Source organism: Rutilus rutilus (assembly GCF_951802725.1).
Source record: "Rutilus rutilus genome assembly, chromosome: 10".
Classification (NCBI taxonomy): Eukaryota; Metazoa; Chordata; class Actinopteri; order Cypriniformes; family Leuciscidae; genus Rutilus; species Rutilus rutilus.
In genome coordinates, this window is record NC_140215.1 from 32809384 (window position 1) to 32832426 (window position 23043).

Consider the following 23043-nt stretch of genomic DNA (forward strand, 5'->3'; position numbering starts at 1 on the left):
AACCTCACTCCCATCCGGGTCACGGTACCAATGCAACCAGCCCTACTGGATCCACTCCAAGCAGGATTCGAACCAGCATCTCCAACATAGGAGGTGGGTGCGCTAACCTGGCCACTAAAGACAGTGCCTCTTAAGGCCAGGGGAGTGAGGTTTACCTACACCTTCATTACACTCACCCCCCTAAACCTCACTCCCATCCGGGTCATGGCACCATTGTGACTGGTCCTAAACGCTCTTCAACTGGGAACCGCAGTGAAATGTATGTATAGCTACGTTTTTAGAGTTTCACATAAATATAGTTAGAGGTATGTTTTTCCAATGAGCCTACGGCAAATGAGAATGTTACACGCCAACTAATTAATTGTAATCAATTACTGCTGCTAACTAGTAAATCATAGTACCGAATCATTGGTTAGGCAAATTTATCCATGTTATCCATGTTTTCAATCATCTGCTGAACTACATCTGCCTTGAATCTGATGCATTTGATCACCCTTACGAAAAATAAGTTTATTCAAGTGTGCTATTAGTATACTTCTTTTAAACTTAAAATAAGAAAGTATACTTTCAGTCTACTTTTTATATACTTCTCAGAAATATACTTTATGTACTTCTCAGAAATATACTTCAAATTCCACTTAAGTATACTTGACTTATACTGACAGAAAAGTCCAAGTATATTTGGCCTATACTTGTACTCAATCTTTTGATCGAGTAAATTAAACTTAAAAGTTTAATTATTCAAAGTATACTTGGCTTGTAGTTGTGTTAACTCTTTTGATCGAGTAGCCTATTAAATATACTTTTTTACATCGGTTTTCGTATACAGTCTTATAAAACTTTGTTTGAAAATATTGATTAAAATATTGATATAAAACAAATATGTTTCTAATTCTGCGTACCTGAATTTTTGTGTAGGCTAGTCCACTGGAGTACATAGGAATTTACTTTAATTCAACTTTTCCCCTCCATTGACTGAATTTTCCAGCTATCCATGTTTTCACCATAGACAGTATATAAACTGGACACAGCGACCCCATTGGATTCAACGGAGACAAGTGAAGTCAATTAGAGGCACTAACTTCCTGATGGTCGAGCGTACTGCGCAGACTCACACTGAGCTTGACGACGTAGATGTGACGTGAGCAACCCGTCTGTCTTCTAGTAGCTGTGCCAAGCGAAATCTGAATCATTCCCTTCCGAAACTTGCAGAGACGGAGAGTGTGAGTAGGAGCTGTCCATGAGCTAGGAGCAGGAGTAACTTTTGCTAAGTATTCTGATTCATTATTTTGTCATTTTGCCTCCATGTCCCCCCGATTGCCCGCGAGCTTCTCCTCCTGTCCATACGGTAATCTCTCTACTGTGCGACAGAGAGTCGCGTGGTTATGACGCAATCGTTAGCTTATTTTTACAAAAACTGCTTCTACGGGGCCATAACGTAAGATACAAGGTAATGGAGCCTACAAGGTAATGGATATTTTATACATTTTCGTGTTTCTTTAGAAATAAATAATGGACAAATGGATTCTTTAAACGCCTCAGATGTAAAGTTATTCGCTGTCAAAGTGACGCCAAAATGAATGGGAGTCAATGGGATGCTAACAGCAGGTGATGGTCTGATAGCCAATGGCGGCGCCCGGGGAAGCTTCAACATAATATGAAACGCTGCCCCCCTGGTTTTCACTGGTATACGGTAGGGGGCGCTACGACACATCTTCTAGTACAGAATCTCCTGATCAAAACACAGGAGAAGAAGAAGCTGAAACAAGTGATAGAAGATTGCTCACTCAAATGTAAACTAATGTGGTCATCAAACATTAAACAGCTTGTAAATCAAAACTGCTTAATGTTTCCAAATGAAATGAAGCGTAGGCCTAACCCATGAAGAGAAAACGACTGAAGCTGTGGGAGTGTCGGACTCGATTTATTCCATCTGTGTTTGATCATCGTTCTGAATCTGATCAAGGCGTAGTCTTTGACAAAAATGTGATTTTCTCAACTATTTTGTTTAAAATGTTGCCTTTCTTTATGAAACTTACCGACATTCAAGTGTTGATAAAAAAGGATGCATGAAGCTAATAAAATGTTTTTAAAATTAAAGTACAGTTAAAGGTATTTTTCAAGTATAAAAAATAACATTTGAACATAGTAGTATCGGGGCCTACTGCAACTGCAAAAATTGTATATAAATAGTAAACTATAAGTATAATGTTAAGTTCACTTAAAGAAAACTTGTAGTATAAAACTACTAAACTAGTAGTTTACTGAGAGTACACTAAAATAACACTTTCTAGTATACTTGTGGTATAAAACTACTAAACTAGTAGTTTACTGAGAGTACACTAAAAGAGCAAAAATACTATATAAATGGTAAACTATAAGTATGATGTTAAGTTCACTTAAAGAAAACGAGTAGTTTACTGAGAGTACATTAAAAGAAAACTTATATTATAAAACTACTAAACTAGTAGTTTACTGAGAGTATACTTCAAAGTTGCTACAAGTATTAAAATAGTAAACTACTAGTATACTCATAAGTTCACTTGCAGTACAAATGAGAAACATAATTATGAACTAGTTGTGCACTTAAAGTTTACTACTGTTACACTTAGAGTACACTTAAACATATACTTTTATATACTTCAAGTGGGCCAATTTAGTCCCAAGCGGTATTAAAATAGTACACTTACAAGTTTACTACTAGTACATATTGACTAGTATACTTACTACATAAAGTATACTTAAAAATATACTTGAACATTACTCAAGTATACTTCATAAAATGAACTTGAATTATACTTTTTTTTCGTAAGGGCAGCCGGACTGCTGAAGCTCTTTCATTATCATCTTCCTCTCTGAACCTCTGTAATGTAGTCATTCATTAGCAGTGTGCCTTTAATGTGAAGAATCAGCAGCATTGATCCATTCCTGAGAAGAGAGAGTCCTCAGGGAGGAGTGTAATAATGAGGAGACACCTCGCTTCAGACGGCTTCATCCTGTATTCTGAGTGTTTATGATGGCTCTTATCATCTCTCTCTGAGGGCTCTGCTGCTTTTTGATAGTCAGATTAAAAAGTCCAGACTGAGGGATAGAGGGTTGGTCATGATAAATACAGAGGAGATAGATGTGGACAGGAAGGAAGATGTTTGTGTGTGGAGGAGTTTACTGTAGACCCAGTGGAACATTTTATTGCTTAGGGGTTGCGTTTTCATGGCTCAGAAGGTCTAATGGAGTTCTCGGTTATCTTTATGATATCTTGATCTTAAGAGCCATCTTAAATGTCTTAGACATTTCTCCTAAACCCAATTTCAGCTTCAACAATGATCTTCAATTTTACCTGCCACTGGTTTTGAAAATGCAACATTTCCATTTTTAAATTAATCAGATTATTTAATATGTCAGATGTGTTGACCACAGATGGCTGTCTTTCACTGTATTGCAATAATAGTTTGTTAATATAATGTATATTTCAAAAATTATGACGTAGCTGAGGAGGACATGGAAGCCTCAGAAGGACTAGTGTAAGGAGGATGCAGCTTTCCAATTTTGAACCATTCAGTAGCCTATGTGTATTTCCTGTTTGAGATTATGTATTATGTTGGAATGTAATAAGTGAAAATTAGATTGCAAATGAAAATAATCTTGCTTTTCTCTATTTTCATTCACAGGGTCTTTCAGAAGTGAAGGCATAGTGAAGGCGTCTGATGTCCTTCCTGTACTGAGAGAAAAAATAGCGTTTGTATCAGGTGAGTGTGATCTATTCTCATTTTCATAATGTTATCTTTTACTCACTCTCATGGTTTGAGAATTAATTACGTTTGGCATTGGGATTTCATTGTTTGGCTATGGTGTTGGTGGTGTACCAGCTGGTGGGGAACTTGTTTTTTTTGTTGTTTTTTTTGGGCTAAACCAAATGATGAATGCAGAATAAGGGAATACAGAACATTCGAACATTAAAGGGGTCATGACATCTTTTGACATATGAGAGCTATTTGTACCATTAAAACATCCGGTCAGTTTCAGAGCTTAAATCATCCTCCTCATTATATACAAAGCATTTGTTTAAGCAAGCTCCAAAAATGACTCGTTTGGATACTGTGGAATCTGTGACATCACACGGGCAAATACATTTGCATATGCCTGCCTCCAGAGCAAAACCTCTACGAACAGTTATAAATCATCACAATATAGGCCCCGCCCACTGGCGTTTAGTTGCTTAACGGCTGACATTTACCTACACTTGGTAAATAAAAGCAAATAGACCATTATAATCACTGTCGCTGTCTACACTGGATACAGTATACAGATGCACATTCACTTTCTGAAGTACTCGAGTCCATGCGCTTGAGTCTGCCTACATGTGGACAAATGAAAGCTTAAAGGAACGTTTAATTTGGCGCGTCCTGTTTAAACAGCTCATTTCTGTGGAAATTTCAGAAGTGCAGGGTTTATTTTTAAAGGGGTCATATGACGGTTCTAAAAAGAACATTATTTTGTGTATTTGGTTTAATACAATGTGTTTATGCGGTTTTAGGTTAAAAAAAGTCTTTATTTTACACATACCATACATTATTGTTGCTCCTCTATGTCCCGCCTTTCTGAAACACGTCGATTTTTACAAAGCTCATCGTTCTGAAAAGCGCGGTGTGCTCTGTTTGGCCAGCGATCCAGTGCATTATGATTGGCCCGACAAACAAGCGCTACTCTGTACTGCTCACAACTCGCTTTTGAATAGTCAATAGAAAATTCTTAAAATATGAAAACATACTTACTGTGTCTGTGAGTCAGATGCGCCAGACTGTACTTGCAAAGATGGAATTGCCCCACTTTTTAGAATCAGCCTTTGTATTTGAATGAAGCGTTTTAGGAAGGCGTGGCTGAGCCTCAACTTTTACAAAGAAGAAACCTCTTTGGTTGTGAGACTTTGAGCTTTATAACTCTGCAGATCTTATACATGCACAGACAGCTACATAACACACTAAAGAAAATGGAAAACAAGATAATCGCATCATAGGACCCCTTTAATGGTATTGATCATATAGGAGGATTATATGTTTGTTCGGAGCATTTGACTGCAGATTGTTTTGTAAATGAGGCAAAGTGTAATGGAGAGTTTGCAAAGAAACTTTTGTTGACAGATGAAGCAGTCAGTTGTATTGGATCTGACAGCAGCTGCATCACAAACAGTACATGATTTCATTATGCTGTGCCTGTAAATTAAGGTTTTATATGGATAATATTTTTAAAACACTTACTCACGTGCAATAGCAAGTGGACGTTGATACCGTTTCCTACACAGTGACATTAGCCAATCATAACAGTGGCCGTTTACTGACAAGCCTTAAAGGAGCCACCCCTTAAAAATGGATCATTCCAGAGAGAGACTCAGAATGAGGAATGAAAATAACCGTTTTTCCATATTTTTTTTGTGCAAAAAACATTATAAGTGAACCTCCAGGAAGCAGGAATAGATACAAAAAAAAAAATCCATGTCATGACCCGTTTATTGCACTGGGAATTACTACAGTACATCCAGAATAAGATCTGTTATTGACTGATCCTGATGTGATGGGATTCTTCTATGAAATATATATCTCTCAGCTTGGGTGTAGAAGTGTTTACTCTAAACTTTACAGATTTTGACCTGCGGCTATTTCACATGCATTGACCTATTTACAGCTGGCCAAGTTGACTGATTTTCTTCAAGCATGACATCCAAAAATCAAAATACTGTTGAGGTGCAGTGATTTGTGTACCAGTTAATCTTGTGAGATGTGAGATGAGCCACAAATTCGTAAGTACAGTTTGCGAAACTGTGGAAGCAGATTGCAAAAACTAAATTTATGAATTTGTGGGTATAGATTGAAAAACCAAAGGTACGTTTTACTAGAGGAGTCCAGGTTCAGAAAGTAAAAGTCCTCCTCAGTATTTTGTTCCAAGCACCTGGATTTGCTAATTAGCACAGTTTTTTCAGCCAGGAGATAGAACTAATTAGTGAAATCAGCTGGCTGAGTTCATGGGTGGAATAAACATATGGCAGGACTTTTACTTTCTGACCCTTGGACATTACAGCTCTGCGGTTTACAAATCTAAGTGCACAGATTGAAAATTCATCGGTATGGTTTATTAATCCATGGGTGTGATTTGTTAAACTGGGGGAATAATTTAAGAATCTGTGAGTACTGTTTTTAAACTGAGCGGATGAATTGCAAAAATCTGGCTTTTTTATTATTTTTTTACTTCCCAGACTCCTTACCTTTAGGCGCTCCATAAACATACTTTACCTCTACGCTCAGAAATGCTGTTTTGGTTGGAAGCTCACTAGACATGCTCTGTTGTGAGTGTCATGTGTGCAAGGCTTCATGTTCTCTCTGGGTCGTTTACAGGAGGTCGTGATAAGAGAGGTGGCCCCATCCTGACCTTTCCCGCTAGGAGTAACCATGACCGAATAAAACATGAGGACCTGAGACGACTTGTAACATACCTGTCAACTGTGCCCAGGTGAGCTTTATATTAATGTGTGCATTAGCATCTCAGAATAAACTAACTGTAGAGCAGACATGAGCATTATGGATGGTAATGTGTCTTTATCCTGTATAAACAGGTCTCTGCTTTACCCCCCGAGCTGTTTTCAGGGCAGACAGCCTCAGTACTAGAGTTATAAGAAATCATTTCCTGTAGCTCAAGCAGTAGAGCATGTGTAATGGAGTAGCTGGCCTGGTAAAGTGGCTGACTGACGCTAGATGCTGCGGTCTTTAGCGTCCTTGTTAGCGTGCCCGCCTCCCATGCCGGAAACACTGGTTCGAATCCTGCTCGGAGTGGTACAAATAGAACTGGAGGGGTTACATTGGTGCCGTGACCCAGATTGAAGTGAGCTTTAGAGGGGTGAGTGTAATGTAAGCCAGCTAATTAGAGCTGTGCAGGTAAACCTCACTCCCCTGGTCTTAAGAGGCGCACTAGTGACTTTAGCGTCCTTGTTAGCGTGCCCACCTCCTATGCCAGAAACGCCAGTTCGAATCCCGTTTGGAGTGGGTCGAGTAGGGGTTGGTTGCTTTGGTGCCGTGACCCGGATGGGAGTGAGGTTTAGAGGGTGAGTGTAATGAAGGCCAGGTAGTAAGAGCTGTGCGAGTAAACCTCAAGAGGTACGCAAGAGGCAGCGGTCTTTAGCGTCCTTGTTAGCATATCCCATGACTGAAATGCCGGTTCAAATCCTGTTTGGAGCGGTGCCAGTAGAACTGGAGGGGTGCTAGCACTTTTATTATTTCTTTTATATAAAATGTATCATTTATTATTTTAAGAGTAACACAAGCTTGTAAATCATACAGAATGAGTTTTTTTGGAAAATGTAAAAATGCAGAAAGTTGTATGTAATAGGCACCAGCCCTGAAACACACACACACACACACACAGGGCTGGTGTTATGAATACAGCTGACCTGACTGGGCCACTGATCAATGCTGTCACTGCCCTCAGATGTCAGCATCAAAGTCTGTGAGCTAAGCTGTGAACAAAGATGGACTTAATACAAGTTTAATTAGGAGAAAGAGAGAAAGAAACTGAAAAAAGAAAAAGGAAGGGATGGAAACCCCTGTCTCTAAGCCTTTCCCACAAGCCATGATTCATCATCAGAGCTCATAGTGTTTTGATGTGTCGGTGCCCACAGGCATCTGAGCTTCTGTCCCTTCAGCTGCTCTTTAACGCAAAACATCTTTAAACTTCATGCAGATGAAATGAAAAGTGCAATGCTGGTTCACTGAGAGGTATCAGTTACCCTGTTTCACGATGTGATGTGGTTAAGTCTCTGAAATGTGTGTGTTTAGTATAGGAGGGTCTGAATGAAAGCGTTGTTCTTCCACGCTTTGCATTAACTGGGCTTTCCATTTTGTCAACCAAAAGATATCCTCGTTAGCAAGAAGAACAAGTCATCCACATCCATTATGGATGTATAAATATCACACTAGACACAGAACCCGGCCCAGTTCGATTTCCACTCGGGAGCAGTGCTTGCATCATCAGTGTCGGATCAGTGTAAAGCAGTGCAGGCTGCTGGTTTGGCGAAGAAGGGAAATCAATGTTATTGAGTCAGCGTGCAAACCTCCCTTCAGGCTATGATTCATGCCCTGTGCTTCCTGCACTCTGTTTGTGACACGCTCTTTTGATTCTTGTCTGCGCTCGTGTTCACATTAAAATTAGTATTCTATCTTATTTACTCACTCTCATGTCCAAACCTGTATGACTTGACCTTCTTCTAGAAGTACCTACTTCTAGAGTACAAAAGGAAATGTTTTGAAGAGTGTGGCTCTTTTCCATTCAATGAAAGCATACTTTCGATAGGAGCTGTGAAGCTCCAGAAAGGACAGAAAGCATCATAGAAGTATTATAAATGCCATCTTGTGCTAAGTTCTATATGAAACAAAAGGGTTTGAAACAAATGGTTTATTGGTGGCTAAACTGGATTCGAAATTAACACTAACATTAACACCAACTGTGAGTAAAAAGGGCTTTTCTTGATTATAAAAAGACAGAGCTACTAGTCAATTGACTAAATATAATATTGGAAAAACAAAACGTGCCGCATCTACAATCAAATATCTTCCCACTATATAATAGGTGAAAATAGTATGCCAGCAGAGTCTGAATAGGATCCGTACATAGTATTCGAAAAACAGGCGAAAAATACATGCATTACCCACTACTTCCGGCTAGATTCTGAAGTGTATATTTGAGGGACACTTTACTGTCCCATGAGGCCACGGGAAAGAATTTATGAATGGCGGTGAAGCTACGCAACTGATGCTAATAGCCAGGTCATTTGACGGATGTAGTAAGTCTGGATTACATTCATACTATATAGAACATACATTTTTAACGGTTGTGAAGTACATTTCAAACCAAATGTAGTACCTACTATACAGTATGCGATTTCGGATGCAGCGATGTCAAAAAATTTGAAAAATAACCAAAAAACGTATTTCCTCAAGGAGAATGAATTAAATAAAAATAAAAATAAAAATTAAATGATCTGCTTAAGATAAAATCAGAGTCTGTTGCATGACTTTATTTAATAAATACGGAGCCCCATGACATGCAGATGAAAAAATAGTGTCACAAATCAAGCCTCTGTGGTTCCTCCCACTCACCACCAGAGGGCTCCATCTCCCGAATATAAAAATTACACATTTTCACTCCATTTCCCATAACCCCGTGCCTGTTACTGATTATCTGCACACCTGCCACTCATCACCTGGACATCATTATAAATAGATATCATAGAATTAAGAATTTGTTCCCTAACTTAAGGGGCTTTCGCACCGGAGGAACCTTTTCATAGTTCCTAGAACTATTGGCGGAAGTACCCGCTTTATGGCGAGTTCGCATCACAGGAACTGAGAATGATTTCAGTTCTAGGAACTCCTTTTGGAATAACTAATTTAGCTCCTACTTCAGAGTAGGGTCTAAACCAGCAGTATAGGAACTATCAGTGACGTTAGTGTACGATGATTGGCCGAATACCAGCACCCGCCATAAAAAAAAAAAAAAAACAGTTAAATACTCAGATTATAGCCTATATATTTACTCCAGAAACTAACCCTACGAACATGAAAAACATTATAGATGGGCCTCTTAACCTTTACGCTGAGGAGAAAATGCAACACAACTTTGAGGGGACCAAGCCAAACCTGATTATGTATTTCTGCTCAGCTAGCAACACTGGACATCAACCACATGGCATATGCTAATACCTTTTCAAATACTGTCTACTTTCTATGTATAACAGTTCTATCTAATAATGTATTAGACAGGACTGTTAGACAGATCGTAAACTATATGAACACGGAGAATGCGAGCACTATGAGCTCAGGCTCTGGCTTGAGTTCTCAGCGCCGTCAAAATAAAGGTCTGCCACGCCGTCAAAATAAAGGTCACAACAAGTGCGGCTTACGTCACTTCAGAGTTCCTACTGACGGTGCGAATGCAACCAGGAAAATGTTCCTAGGGGAACAATTAGTTCTCGGGGAACCACCCTGGTGGCTAGTTCCTAGAACTACCCAGTGCGAAAGCCCCTTTATTAATTCGTGGCCTCGTTTTATTAATTAATTTATTCATTTTAGGTCAATCTTTGCCATGTTGTACTAATTTGTTATCTCTTTTAATTTAGTTCAATCATGACCACAATTTACGAGAGAACAAAATAGTACAACTTGGTCAAGATTTAAAACAAAAACAAAAAACAAAACAAATGGGAACAAAGTAATGGGAACAAATTCTTAATTTGTAGTTATCATTTCTTGATCCCCCTCTCTGAACCAAATGCTTCTTCTTGCATTGTTCTAACAGCAGATCTTCACACATTTTTTGCCACAGCAACAACAATAATAGGTAGAAAATCATCTCTATCAAGTGTTTTTGTGATAAATAAAACAAATTATACTAAGGTCTGTGATGGCATTTGGTGAATGTGCACGTTCTTTTTTTTTTTTCTTGATTTAGATTGTGTGGGATGAAAACTCAAGGCTGTGTTGAGTGTTTATGTCCAGCTATTGAATTACTCAACACAAAGTCGACAGGGTGGCTTTGGCAATAGTTCGTCCCATCGCAGGAGTAAAGTGTTAGAATTTGCGGCTGTTGTTTTTGACAAGTTTCCCACTCAGATCTTAGAATGTCAGGAAATGAGAGAAGCTTATGTGCCTTTATGTGGATCCTAATCACACAGTGTTTGTGCTGACTTTCTGTCATCTTTATTTCCCCCTTTGAGGCGTACAGAAATCTGTTTTGTTAATTTTACCATCAATGAATCACTGGAGGGTTATTTTTATCTTCCAGTCTCTGCGCGCTACCTCAAAAGCATGAGCCAGAAATAGAAGCTGTGCTGTTTCCGCTTAACATGATGAGAACAATCATCCAGGAACTCTTTAAAAGGTGCCTAAACAAATGACCCAGTTCTGTTCCAAGCTGATATTTGGTAGAAGAGATTCTGAGTGATATCATTTATATGGAAATTCAAGAACAAAAGTGGTTTAAATGCAATAATGAGGCAAAATGTGCTGCACATTCTGGTCTGAAGGATACACACTCACCCCTCTCTCTGGCTCTCTCTCTCTTTGTCCTTTTCTCTGGGTCAAGTGACTCATTTAATATGAGTCAGAAAGGAATACTCATCAAAAGTGGTCCACACTCAAATTATATTGTAGTTTGTAAGAAATGCATAGAAGACAAAATTGAGCATTAAATTGTTCAACAAGTTGTCATGTTCATTTGATCAGTTCCACAGATTATGTGTGAAAGGTACCAGATGTATATGTTCCCTTACACCTCAAAGGATTAGTTCACTTTCCTGATCATTTACTCTCCCCCACATCATCCAAGCTGTTCATGTCTTTCTTTCTTCAGTCGAAAAGAAATGAAGGTTTTTAAGGAAAATATTCCAGGATTTTTCTATATATAGTGGACTTCAATGGGGTCCAACGGTTTGAAGGTCCAAATGTGAGTTTCAGTGCAGCTTCAAACTCTCTACACGATCCCAACCGAGGAATAAGAGTCTTATCTAGACAAATCATCGGCCATGTAAAAAAAAAATATATATATATATATATATACTTTTTAACCACAAATGCTCATCTTGCACTAGCTCTGCGATGCACCACACATTACGTAATCACGTTTAAAGGTCATTTTACGCTTTGTATATTTATTTTTAACACTATCATAAGTATACAATAATAAAGTAGTTACAAATAAATTGCAAACTATTTGTTTATAGTAAATTATTATTCATATTTTGTAGTCTCTACATTGTTTATATGTATATATTAATAGGCTATATACAAATAGTGAGTTCTTCATTAATTGTCACTGTAATTAACCAAATTATAACTGTTTAATTAGCGCATATTAGATAATGTTTTTTTATGCTTTGTTAGCAATATATTTACTCTAAATAGTTCTTGGGAAATTGGAAAATGTCATTAATTAAGTGCTTTAAGCCAATCTTTATTGCACATTAATTGCATTAGTATTAAGTGTTCCTTTAAAAAAAATGTGTGTGTGTTTCGTAAACATTTGAAGGAAAACTGAATATTAATTCAACTGAAAATTAAGTTCTAATAAAGATTGGTTTAAAACACTTAATTAATGATATTTTCCCATTTTCCGTTAAAATCTAAAGTGAGAACTATTTACTCCTAATAATTAATTAACAATACCATTACTATGGCTAATTGCAGTGACAATAAATTAAGAACTCACTACTTGTATGCAGCTTATTAATATATTAACAATTTAGAGACTACAGTATATTAACTATGAATTAAATCTAAACTAATAGTTTGTTAATGATTTGTAAGTACTTTATTATTGCATTTTTACTTATTATATATATATATATATTGTAAATAAATATAAATATTACAATGATTTAATTTTAGGTAACAATAACACAACTGATTTGAACTGGTCTGCAACTGTTTTACAAGTGTTGGGTCTTGTCTTCAATAAGCACTCACAATGTGAAGGTGACAATGAAAATTAAATGAAAGATTTCAAACAGTATTGTTATTATTATTATATTTAGTAGTCTAGTAAACTAATAATTACTTATTAATTGTTGCACTCCTTCTGGTATGTTGCTATAAATCTCTCCTTCTCTGTCTGTTTCAGTGAGGACGTGTGTAAGAGAGGTTTCACTGTGATTATTGATATGCGCGGTTCTAAGTGGGAACTGATAAAGCCGTTACTGAAGACCCTGCAGGAAGCGTTTCCAGCCGAGATCTGCGTCGCTCTCATCATCAAACCAGACAACTTCTGGCAGAAACAGAAGACCAACTTTGGCAGTGCCAAGTTCACCTTTGAGGTAAAAATGCAATTATTGAGTAGCTGTCTTCCCCATTCCAGACTCTAAACTATCATCCTCTGCTTGTCTGCACAGAGTTTGGTGTATTGATTCAGCTGTTAAAAAGTCAAACTTTATGTTTCCATGTTAGAATTCATTCATGGCTCACATCCAATCAGTTACTTTCACCCTAAACTGACATGTCTGTTTCTCTCTTCTCGCTGACAGACTAGCATGGTGTCTGTGGAGGGTTTGACCAAACTAGTGGACCCGTCTCAGTTAACGGACGACTTTGAGGGATCTCTGGAATATAATCATGAGGAATGGATTGAGCTCCGGGTCGCTCTCGAGGAGTTCCTGGCCAGTGCCGTTCACCTCCTCTCCCGCCTGGAAGATCTGCAGGAGATGTTGGCTAAGAAGGAGTTCCCGGTGGACGTGGAGGGATCTCGGAGACTCATCGATGAGCACACTCAGCTGAAGAAGAAGGTGATGAAGGCTCCAGTGGAAGAGCTGGACCACGAAGGGCAAAGACTGTTACAGTGTATCCGCTCCAGTGATGGCTTCTCAGGGAGGAACTGTATTTCTGGAAGTGCCGACTTCCAGAGTGTGGTTCCGAAGATTGCCAGTCTGCTGGATAAACTCCACAGCACCAGACAGCACCTGCACCAGATGTGGCACCTAAGAAAGCTGAAGCTGGATCAGTGTTTTCAGCTCCGACTGTTTGAACAGGATGCAGAGAAGGTCAGTGAGCACGGGTTTAACCTGGAGTGAATTGACAAAATTATGGCTGTTTATTGCGTGTGTGTGTGAGCTGGAGAAATTTGGAACATTTACTTTGGGAAAAAATACACTGATATATGCTATTACTCTTTATTACTCTATATATTGCATTGGTGTGCTATTACTCCAAAGTGTTTCCAAAACTTTGGTTTATTCCATTCTTTCACAAATAGATTGAAAATATGGGTAACACTTTACAATGTTAATTCATTAGTTTACATGAACTAAATATGAGCAATATATTTTTACAGCATCTATTAACCTTTGTTGATGTTAGTTAAAGGGATAGTTCACCCAAAAATGAATAATTGTCATTAATTACCCGTAAGATTTTCTTTCATCTTCGAAACACAAATGCAGTTATTTTAAATGAAATGATCACTGTCTCTTAAATGACAGTCCATGCAACTATACCACTTCAAAAAAATCATAAAGAGATCATAAAACTAATTAACATGAATAGAGAGAAAACCCACATTTTCTGAAGAGACACGATCGCTTATATGATGGATAGATTCAATTAAGAATTTTATGCACATATTAACATTGATCAGCGAACATAAAAAGAAGCTGAAATGAACCTTCCTGACACAAGAACAAACCTCATTGATTCTTGCTGAAGTTCAAACGTGCTGCGTAACACAAGAGAATGAACCTCATTGGTTCTTGCAGAAGCTCAAACATGCTGCGTAACGCGAGAATGAACCTCATTGGTTCTTGCAGAAGCTCAAACGTGCTGCGTAACACGAGAATGAACCTCATTGGTTCTTGCAGAAGCTCAACACGAGAATGAACCTCATTGGTTCTTGCAGAAGCTCAAACATGCTGCGTAACACGAGAATGAACCTCATTGGTTCTTGCAGAAGCTCAAACGTGCTGTGCAACACAAGAGAATGAATCTCATTGGTTCTTGCAGAAGCTCAAACATGCTGCGTAACGCGAGAATGAACCACATTGGTTCTTGCTGAAGCTCAAACGTGCTGCGTAACACGAGAATGAACCTCATTGGTTCTTGCAGAAGCTCAACACGAGAATGAACCTCATTGGTTCTTGCAGAAGCTCAAACGTGCTGCGTAACGCGAGAATGAACCTCATTGGTTCTTGCAGAAGCTCAAACGTGCTGCGTAACGCGAGAATGAACCTCATTGGTTCTTGCAGAAGCTCAAACATGCTGCGTAACGCGAGAATGAACCTCATTGGTTCTTGCAGAAGCTCAAACGTGCTGCGTAACGCGAGAATGAACCTCATCTATCTATCTCTCTGGCCAATAAAATGGCGTGATGGCATAAGGACTTCAGACTTTCGTCACTCCGAAGTTATTCTCATAGCGACGGCTTCCGCAGCGTTGAGTGAACCAATGAAAGGTAATTGAAATTCACAGCATTTCAACTCAATTTCTGCTCACGTATTTGAAGGCTGCTTTTGGATCATTGAGGGTAAACGTCATATTATATGACTACGCATTACTTTACGGAGAGCTTACGACCTATTAGCTACGTTCTGCCTTAAGAACAAATGGTGCAACAGAGTAAAGTACAGTTAGCAAGTAGTTTTTAAGCCTCTAGTGTGGACTTTACCTTCCAACATTAGAAAGAACTTACGAACGGCTGGTGCAACCCTACCCGGCATTTTAAAAATGTGGCGCTCACTTTGAAAACAATTGGAAAAATACGATAGCCGTGGGGAAAAAACGCTTTGGTGGACACACTGCTTTATTGAAGTGTTACCCAAATGGGTTTAAGTATATACTTGACAGTATACTTGGTATATTCAGTATAATTTCTTGACTTGGTAATTAGAGTACTATGTGGTGCACTTTTTCTGCCGTTTTATATGAAAGACCTATCCAAAATAGGTAAATCGAAAAAGGTGAGGAGCAAATGATAAAAGGCTGGTTGGAAACAGCAAAAGTCCCAATCATGATTCAGGATATAAAACCATGAAACATATGTAGAGTGCAGAAAATGATATAGAGAATGGCAGGCATAGTGTGATATTGTGAGAATATGGAGCTCATACTTAGATAGATTGTGTGCAACAGGTTTTCCAGCAAAGTTTGGATCATGTTGATAATTTAGAATGTATCAAATAAATTACAGGCTTTATGGGGTTAAGATGTGACCTTACACTAACTTCACCCCACTTCATGATAACAGTGAGTTTGAGATAACTGTTCAGACACAAGTTGAAGGGCCCGAGAGCCGCTCACATGGGCCCGTCTGATACTAAGTACACATAAGTGCTTTGTTCTGATGATTTTGTTTAGTTAAGAGCGCAGGCGTTTATTTTTAGCAACCGCACACACAACCTTTCACTCGTCGCGGGTGAACATGATTGAAAATCATTTGTCTGTCATTGTGCCAGGCCTCCTTATGTCAAAAGGCCAAGAGCAAGCAGTCATTCTGCTAATTAATACCTCTGTCCAACTACTCTTACAACGAGCCCAGCCCTATTAGATTAAACCATCCATTTAAATAATAGGAATGCAGGCAGTCAACTAGATTATCAATTATCCTGTCTCTCAGCTCTTATCTTGATTACAATTCATTTGCAGTTCTAATTAAATATATATTTCGGATAGTTATTCAGTATTGAAGGATAAATTGTTTGTCACTCAGAAAGCAGTGAAGGCCATGGTGGTGAAACATGTGGACAAAATTTTAATGACTTTGGTATTTGCATCTTTGTTTATTATTCATTATGTAGCATTTTCATCTGTTAATTAAACCATGTTTATGAATTAATCAATGCAATACATATTTCTCTAAAGCTTTGATGTGTAAAACATGTACAGTCACAGCAGTATATGATTTAGCATGGATTTCTGCATCAATTGGCCATAAATTTGATTTGATCGTCTCATTGTTTGGACTCCATCCTGACTCCAATTAGCTTCTTCAGAAGCCAGCTTAGAGATGTAGATACCTTTGAAAAAGCATTCAGAATTTGTAAATAATCTAGTCATAAAATTTGGACTGATCTTTAAAGTGGAGAAAATATTTTTTTTATGACTATTTTATACATCTTATATACATATATATGGTAAATCCTAAGGGTTCACATACTTTTTGTCTGCAAGTGTATGTAGCCTACAGTATATGATGTCACAGATGGGAATGGTAAACTCTGACACTGACAAAAAGGCATTTAATGTTTAAAAAATATTGCTATACGAATGTTCCAGACAGTGTAAATCCTTTAAAAGCTCCTACAACTGATATCTGTGTTTTAGCATAGCATTTTATCAACAAGTGGATTTATCGTAATTCATGACAAAACACCAAACTCCCCAGCAAACCTCTCTGATTGTACACAATCCGTCATTTTTCTTACTAAAACACAAAACGCTGTTAATCCAGTGATGTCTCCCTATGTTAACATGCTTATATGAATGGATTTCTTATCGCCTGCTAAAACTAAACGGTTGGAATTTTTACATTTGTCATTCTGTTATCTGTCCTGAGCCTGTCGTACGCTAGTCTGTGTGTTTGATTAATTATGTGTGCTGTCTGTTTAATATGAAACCCGACCGACCGTAGTGAACTTCATAAAGCAATGGTCCAGGATTACATGTACTGACTTTCTATTGTCATCTCTCTGTAGATGTTTGACTGGATCAGTCACAATAAGGAGTTGTTTCTTCAGAGCCACACAGAGATCGGTGTGAGCTACCAGCATGCTGTGGAGCTACAGACTCAGCACAACCACTTCGCCATGAACTCCATGGTACGTCATTCCATGGTGATTTTGTTTGCTTTGAGAAATTGTAGGTGTTGTAGAAAGTCACTACTTTAAAGTTCTGGGTTGGCGATTTCATATGAATTTGTACAATCTGACATTTGTAGGCCCGCCACTAAACACAACCCTATACAAATTCATACCAAATAGTAAAATACAGTACCTGGGAACTATCATGAGAGTGTGGTAAAGGGATAGTTCCCTCAAAAATGAAAAGTATGTTATCATTTACTTACCCATCATCTTTTTAATATTCCCTCATCATTTTTGTCCATCCATTAAAAGTCCACACTAGAAAATGTTTCAAAAAGTTCATAAAGACATTGTAAAAGTAAACCATATGATTTGAACGGTTTAATCCAAGTCTTCTGAGGAGACTCAATCACTTTATAAACTGCAGCTTAAATGTGCTTGCTTGACGCACAAGAAACAATGAGGTTTTTCTCACGCGTCAAGCAAGCACAGTTGAGCTTCTGTTGAACATATTTGATGAACTCTATTGTTGTGTTTATATCATACTTATGCATTGAATGTTTTGAATCACTGCAAAGTCGTAATTATGAGTAGGAAACTCTGGATTCTCGAGTTTCCGAGTTGTCAGTGAGAAAACATGTCTGACACAATAGATCTAGCATCTGTAGTACTGGTAAATTTGTTAAAATAAATGAAATATACCTTTAGTATTAGAATATATAACTGGTCAAATATACAAACAAAAACAAACCTGATGCACTTTCTTTATTCATCATTTTAAAGACGTAGAGTTAATAACTATTGTTTATTAGTTTATTTATTTTTTGTAGAAAAGGTACATTGTCATCTTGCTTTAACCTAAGTAATGTGAACGCACCTGACGTCATAATTACATCTTTCCATCTCGTAAATCAACTTCCCTGGAGGACTTGAATGCATATGTATGCGCATCGATCAATGTTTATATTTGAATAAAAGCATTCCTAAATTAAATCTGTTCATATAAAACGATTGTTTCTTTTCAGAAGACTTGGATTAAACCGCTTTATTAATTTGGATTACTTGCACAATGTCTTTATCACATTTATATGTAATGGATGGACAAATATTAAAAGTATCTTTATTTGTGTTCTGAAGTTAAACAAAAATCGTATGGCTTTGGAACAACATGAAGGTGAGTAAATGATGGCAGAATGCTTATTTTTAGGATAACTATCACTTAAGGGTGGTTGAGCTGGTCAACTGTTTCAAGTCGAATTGATGAGCATAGTTAACTAGCTCAACCAGTTTCAACCAGTTTCAACCAGCATAGCTAGGGTTATCTACCACTCTGTATGCAGCTAATGCTGCCTGATTGGTTCGTCAATGCACACAGTAGGCATGTCCTGAAGCTCATTCTTCAGATCACTGTTTCTGTAATTCCTGCAGTCTTCTCAGCCAGCCAGAATTCCTCCTACCACTTTAATCAAGCTCCCAATCATCTGATCTCAGAGACACAAACACACTCATTCATCTCATCCATTCATCCTCCTCTTCTTTATCCAAGCACGAATGTTGCTTTATGCCTCATTAGGCTTTGGTTTTAATATGAGTCCATTTGTGTTCATGGTGTCATTAGTCTAATGTGGTTAAGAGGGCTCTTTCCCCCTTCAGTTCTCTTGGTAGTTACAGTGAGAGAAAGAAGATGTATCTTGTTCATTCATAAAGCGGTAGATGGCACAGACTGATAGGTCCTTTACATGCAATCTACTAGCAATCACATTGGCTACGTTTACATGCAACCAAATAATATGTTGACGGCTCAGTTGGACTGAAAAGCCTTCATGTAAACACCTTAATCGATCCGATTGAGCTCGATCCGAATGAAATTTCGATTCGATTGAAAGGGGTGGTTTATTCCTTTTCTAATCCGATCGAGAGGACATGTAAACACTTGATCGGATTTAAAACCGAAACTGAAAGGACTGCGCATGTGCAATGACGTTGAAATACCGTAATGTCGTATGACGTGTGGAACGAGTTGTTCTTCCTGTTGAATAAAGTGTCGTATAAATGAGTGTCCCGTTATTCTAAAATTCTCCTTTGCCAACGTCCTAACAGTCCTTGTTTCAGATTCGCATCCACAGGCGCGGGAAGGGACATTTTTACTGCGTGATAAATATCAGCAGCACGGTAGATATGCTCATTGACTCCAAATTATGACCAGAAATGGATAAATATTAAGTCTGCTGTTTAAAACACATAAAGAACCAATGTAGGAGAATGGTTATTATGCGCAAACAGCGGGAAAACTCTGTATATTCGTTCAATGTGGCATTTAAAAAAATCTATTCCGATTTGAAGCTTGTGATATATATAAACGTGCAGATTAACCCAATCACATGGTTAATCACACATATTTATCAATCGGAATGAATTCAGTCCGATGGAAACAAAAGTTGTGCATGTAAACATAGCCATTGTTTACTACATGGCCTCAGACTGGTTAATCTGCTTAATCTGCAGCCAGTGAGATGGCTTGCTTAACATTTAAATGGTATGGTTCAATGTTCCCTGCAATAGAGTTCCTCTGAAACCCTCTACCTCCCCCAGCTCCACCTGCCTAGTTAGATCTAGTACACCAAGATCAAAAGCATTAACATTTGTCATATGTTAAAACTATTCAGAGACTTGTCATGATTTAAATACATTTAAAAAAAAAAAGGATAGTTCAGATTGGATGAGCAGCATTTATATAGACCACATATTCTACTGTATATGAATGTAGAAAAGTACTATGATGCTCAACATCTGTAAAGAGTTCTGTCAACATCTGTCAACTAGTGAGTTATATTATTTGATGGATTGATTGTTTATTTCAATTATTACCATTAATAAACTGAAGTAATAAACTAAACGTACTTGTGCCTAAGAACACCCCATATCAGCGGTAAACTCACTGTAGCGCACAACCACCAGTGATGTATCCCTTGTGAGAAAGAAGTGTGATTAATTGTACTAAATGTGCACTTGTAGTGTACTTTAAATCTTACAAATATATTTTAAAAACTGTACTTGCAGATAATATAATATTAATTAAATAAAAGGTCACTTCAGTGTACTTAAAGAGAGTACACTTTCATGACTTTCTTAACACAATTAATTACACTTTTAAAAAGTGCACTTTGTAATAATGTCAAAGAACATTTTAAATGATTGGTTTAAGAAGTACACTTATTTTGATGTAATTACTAACATTCTAAAGCACATATAAAGTACTTGTAATTTTAACTTTAGCATGTTATTTGATATTGCATTTAAAGTTAATATATTTTAAATATTTTCAACCTTTTCAGCCTTTTCAACCTTATCATTACAAATGTGAAATTACAAAAATGTAAAAAAAAAACTTAAATAGAAATTAAAATTGCCATTAAAGTATATTTTAGTTTACCATAAATCCTTGCCAGTAATATTGGGCAGTACACTTTAACCATATTTGAATTATGAAATTATAAAAATTGCATATGAAGATGATGTTTATGGATTCACACTAGTTTTTATGACATCTTGCCGTGTTTGCATCTTGCTCCCTCCTTCACACGTTGCAATGATTTCTAATCTCACATTTTCCAGAATGCATATGTGAACATAAACCGCATCATGTCAGTGGCGTCCCGGCTGTCGGAGGCTGGTCACTACGCGACTCAGCAGATCAAACAGATCAGCACTCAGCTCGATCAGGAGTGGAAGAGCTTTGCCGCTGCTCTTGATGAACGCAGCACCATCCTTGCCATGTCTGCTGTCTTCCATCAGAAATCTGAGCAGGTACCACGTTTCTTATTTACTTCAACTGTAGCTCTCAGAACGTGTAAACAGCTTTTATAAATATAATAAATCATTTTAAATGATGCAGTGGTGAAATAGTCTGTGTTTCTCTGTTTTTGCAGTTTCTATCTGGTGTGGAAGCGTGGTGTAAGATGTGCAGTGAAGGTGGACTGCCATCAGAGATGCAGGATCTGGAATTGGCCATTCATCATCATCAGACGCTCTATGAACAAGTCACGCAAGCTTATACAGAGGTGAGAACACAACTCGCAATACGATCCTATATATCAAATTTTTTATTTCCTTTCAGAACACAAGACAAATAATATAATATTTTGAATGAAAATTGATGGATTGATTGATTGATTGATTGATACAGTATATATGTGAAGTGACATGACGCGACATAAAATATAATATTTGGAAAGCATTTATTCTTGACTTATGACCGCAAGAAAGATAAATGATATGACTGTTTTAAAAACCATGGCTACAAAACAATACATTTACTTTGTAAATTATGCTTTTTTATTTATTTAAAAAAAAAAAATCAACTATGCAGTTTTGTGTGTTGGTATGCTTTGTCAGACGGCAAAGAAATATCGAGCTGAGTATCATCAGCATAACAGTGAACACTAACACCATGTTTTCTAATGATATCTCCCAAGGGTAGCATGTATAGGATGAAAAGCAACGGTCCTAGTACTGAGCCTTGCTGTTCTCCATAATGATTTTTATTAACCTCTTCATTTACTACAAATTGATGATGGTCAGATAAGTACAAATCGAACCATGACAATGCGGTTCCACTAATGCAAAATGTAATTTCCGGACCTATTCAAAAGAATGTTGGGGTTTGATAATGTCAAATGCAGCATTAAGGTCCAGTAACACTAATAGAGAGTTGCAATCATGATCGGATGATAAGAGCAAGTAATTTGTAACTCTGCTGAGAGCAGTCTGAGTACTATGATACAGTCTAAATCCTGACTGGAAATCCTTGCAGATACCATTTCTCTCTAAGAAGGAACATAGTTTTGAGGATACTGCCTTTTCTTGTATTTTTGACTGGAAAATGATATTCAAGATCAGTCTGTAGTTGAATAGTTCTCTAGGATCAAGTTGTGGTTTTTAACCAAGTTAACTTCACCAGGTGTTGTGGGTCATGTCTAAAACTGTCCACTGAGGATGGCAAGTCTCTGTGCTTATGTTTCACAATAAACCTACAGTTGTACTAATGTTGTTTGAACTAGAACAAATTAGTGAACCGGCCCTAATTAATCTGAAGACACAACAGGAAAACAATGCCACAATGTTATTGTGCTACTTTAGTTCACAGATCTCCACCCCTGATACTCAGACTGAAAATGTATCCCTGTGTTTCCAAGCTCTTCAGACGTTTACCCATGACTCTGTTTAAAGATCTGACATTAGAGAATGTGCTCTGTTGTAGATCTCGTTTAAAAGTCATATTGACCTTGGTACACAATAAAACACTAAGGGTAGTTTTACACAATCAAATATACTCTAGGTCTCTAATGGAGGATCTCTGTTTCTATCACAGATACCTGACGTAACCTCATTTAGATCAAATGAACAATTCCAGATGAGTTACTTGCCTACTTAACCCTGAACATGAGCAGCTGTAATAGTTATATTTCTGGTTATCATTCTGGAAAGTTTGTGGAAAACTTGCCATGGTTATTTTTACTGTATTTCTTGCATTTGTTTCAGTGTCTGTTTGGTCAAAATTATTGTAAACATCAAGCATCGCGTTAGTTCAGGCAGGCCACGTCAGCCAAGCTCGCATCTGCTGAGCTTTTCATGACGTGTTCCAATCCAGTGTCGACATCTAACACAGCGGCACATATAAACTCCCATTCCTTCAGCATTTCCTCCATAGCATCGCTGCTCGA

At 37.6% G+C, this 23043-nt stretch overlaps 1 protein-coding gene across 4 annotated transcripts in view; it reads left to right on the top strand.

The window, feature by feature from the left end:
- The window catches only part of kalrna (kalirin RhoGEF kinase a), a 230372-nt gene that overhangs the window by 73178 nt on the left and 134151 nt on the right, over positions 1-23043 (top strand). For all 4 annotated transcript variants that reach the window (XM_084421559.1, XM_084421561.1, XM_084421558.1 and 1 more), the window contains exons 2-8: positions 3669-3746; positions 6387-6501; positions 12658-12850; positions 13058-13570; positions 17213-17335; positions 20936-21127; positions 21250-21381. In XM_084421559.1, coding sequence (XP_084277685.1) covers positions 3669-3746; positions 6387-6501; positions 12658-12850; positions 13058-13570; positions 17213-17335; positions 20936-21127; positions 21250-21381 — 1346 coding nt within the window. The remainder of the gene's footprint in view (positions 1-3668; positions 3747-6386; positions 6502-12657; positions 12851-13057; positions 13571-17212; positions 17336-20935; positions 21128-21249; positions 21382-23043) is intronic.